Source organism: Chrysochloris asiatica, unplaced genomic scaffold (genome assembly GCF_000296735.1).
Source record: "Chrysochloris asiatica unplaced genomic scaffold, ChrAsi1.0 scaffold00067, whole genome shotgun sequence".
Classification (NCBI taxonomy): Eukaryota; Metazoa; Chordata; class Mammalia; order Afrosoricida; family Chrysochloridae; genus Chrysochloris; species Chrysochloris asiatica.
The window spans coordinates 7,620,304-7,623,351 of NW_006408585.1; the positions used below are offsets into that span (position 1 = coordinate 7,620,304).

At 36.9% G+C, this 3,048-nt stretch overlaps 1 protein-coding gene across 1 annotated transcript in view; it reads right to left on the bottom strand.

The window, feature by feature from the left end:
• Positions 1-3,048, bottom strand: part of LRRC9 (leucine rich repeat containing 9) — a 219,084-nt gene that overhangs the window by 162,282 nt on the left and 53,754 nt on the right. The window contains exons 8-9 of the mRNA XM_006864637.1: positions 2,343-2,539; positions 811-942 (exon numbers count right to left, since the gene is read on the bottom strand). Of these exons, the coding sequence (XP_006864699.1) occupies positions 811-942; positions 2,343-2,539 (329 nt within the window). The remainder of the gene's footprint in view (positions 1-810; positions 943-2,342; positions 2,540-3,048) is intronic.

The window sequence follows — 3,048 nt, forward strand, 5'->3', positions numbered from 1 at the left end:
GGTTTAAGGTAGAATCCCCACTGAATAGTTTCCCTCTTCCCCAGATGGATCTGGTGAAGGGGCATGGGGGATAACGGTGATATGATTTTATGACAATTCTAATAATTGTTAGTAGGATTAATCACGATTGTCACAACTTTAATTGTAGAAGATGTGTAACTGAAAGGGGGAAGTACTTAATCTTTCATTTCAGGAACAGACGATCCCAGTATCAATAAGAAGGATCATCAAGAGCATGAGTGGAGCGTGAGATCCCTACCTAGAAAAGTGGCAATAGGAGAGACAGTAGCTGTGTGTCTACGGGTAGGAAGCTGGCTGGCAGAAATGACCCTTTGGACATTTAAATGAATATATATTTTTTTGTTTTGTAAGTGTACATCAAATATTTTTGCCTTATTCATTTGTGAGATATAAGATGTAAATAGGGAGCAATAGGGAGGAAGTAGAATAAATGTTGCAGGGAGGGGATTGTAATCATTGAGATGAAACAAGGTGTATAGTTTGCTGGATGTTGTTGTCAAGTGCGATCAAATCAGTTCTGACTCATAGTGATCCTATATACGGTTTCCGAGAAGCAGATGGTGAGTTTGAACTGCCAACCGTGTTGTTCACAATCCAATGCTCTCCTACAGCTCCACACCAGGAATTCCTTGCTGAATGTAGAGCTAATTATCTTATCTGTAAACTTTCACCCAATTGGTAAAAAAGGAAAAAATGGAACCTTAAAAAGTTTAAGTTGATATTTTGGTTAATGATTCTAAGCACTTAAAATTATTTTTAAAGCTATAATTAAATTTCAAGCAGGTTTACCATTCATCAGATTGAGTGCCTTCTTCAAAATGGATATTTCCTACAGTCTCCAACTCAATTAACAAAAATGGAATCAGTAAGCCATGACTTTTCTTCTTTTGCTTTACTTCAACATGATAAACTGCTTCAATTCTATTGAAGAAAAAAAATATAAAGCTATTAGAATTAGCTAAGGTTTATAATATGAAAAATCATGATAGATAGTTTTTTTTAACTACTAGCCACAATCCTAGGCCCCAGCCCTAACTTGGTGTGGCATTGTGAGTTAATGCACCGTGGGTTAAAGTCAGTTTGGTCAGCGGTTCAAGCTCATCAACTGCTCCTCAGAAACCCTACACAGGGTTGCTATGGGTCGGAATCGACTCAATGGCACTTAACAACAACAACATTGAAATATGCAATTTGTTCAATTGGTAAAGAAAATTTGATATTGATAATTAAACCAAGTAAAAGACACAAGATTTTTTTGTCAATTAGACAGACCTCATCTCAAATTTTGTTAATCTCAGAATTTGTGAAGGTTAGAAGACCACCCTTACTTCACAACACAAGGTTCTAAGATCTTAGACAAGACACTTAACTTTTTATACCTCAGTTTACTCAGTAAAATGTCAATAAAAGCATAACCTTTACCTTGACACTAGGAGCAACTCTAGAGAATAAGCACTGGACTGTGAATCACATGGTCAGCAGTTTGAACCCCCAGCTACTCAGTGGGAAAAAAGATGAGGTTTTCTGCTCCCACAAAGATCTGAAACCCCATACAGGGTCAGTGGTACTTAACGTCTTGACAGTGGCTGCAGCAATGGGCAAACAAAGCAAAAACTGTGAGAATGCAGTGGGAATAGTCAATGTTTTGTTCTCTTGTACACAGGGTTGCTATGAGTCAGATCTAACAATATGCCTCAAAAATCTGTTTTGAGGATTATGAGTGCAAAATAGATGTACAACTCTTAGTAAACAGTCTGGGGACAGAGTGTAAAACTCAATAAATGTTAGCTATTACTATTGATGGTATTATCACAGGGAAAACCAGCTTACTCACTTAGTGCTCTGTTGTTAAGAGCTGTCAAGTCGGTTCCAACTCGTAGTGATCCTGTGTAGGATTTTCAAGGAAGAGTTGGTAGGTTTGAACTGCTGATGTTATGGTTAGCAGTCCAGTGATTACTGTACAGTGTCAAAATTCTCAGTACTTACTAAGTGTCCTTACTTTATAGTCCTACTCTCAACCTGAGCACATTTCTACATGAACGTTGCCTGGTCTCAGTTTCTATACCAGTAACAGCTCTTATGTTATCCTCTCAGAAGGAAGCTCCTTCTTCCTAATTAAGAACTGTTCCAGCAAACAGACTATATGCCAGTTTTGAATCAAGATGCCCATATATAGTAGTAAATTGAACTGGAAACATTTTATGTTTTAGTTTACTGTTGTCACAATATAATTGCTCTCTACTCCTGAAGACAGGGACTTGAGCTCAGCAAATGGGTCTCTTTTTACAAATTTGTATAATTAGCCCATTTATTAAACGTACTCATCTATTTTTTTGTTCCAGAATGCTATTCTTTCATTCAAGGCATTCAATTTCCGCAATATCTTCTGTTGAGGACTTAGTTCTTCTGTGACAGTTTCAAGGCTCTTCGATTTTTCAAGTTCAGATATTTTACTGTTATTGTATCTATCACTGTGCCCTTTACCAAAGCCCTTCATTTCAGCCAGTTCTCGTTCCAACTGTTGAAAACAAAGTACCAGAGAACAAAAATAAAACAAAGCACAGTAAAAACAAAGCCTGGGTTCAGATATTAATTTTGTAATGGAGTTAAAAATTACATACATTTAAAAACAAACAAAAATACCTCAAACCAGGGCAGGCTTGTAGGGTATACCCTTTGGTTGGTTGATGATGCATGGAGGGGATTCTAACCATGGCAATGAAATGATATACGATATATGATATAAGATGAATGTAAAACTAATGTTCTTCCATGTAATCTATCACATAATTCACAATAAAACATTTAAAAAAAAAATCTCAAACCAGTCTGGAGTGGCTAGAAGAACAGAAGATACTTCTTGAAAGAAAGACCGACAGGAAAAATATGAAACAATAATGGCAGTCCAACTGAATTCTACAAAAACAAGGAAGTTGTTTGTCCAGGAGACATCAAGACATGTGGTTGGGTCTCCTTAGGGCAAAACCCCTGCCAAGACTAAGACTCAATGGGAATACATAAGCAGAC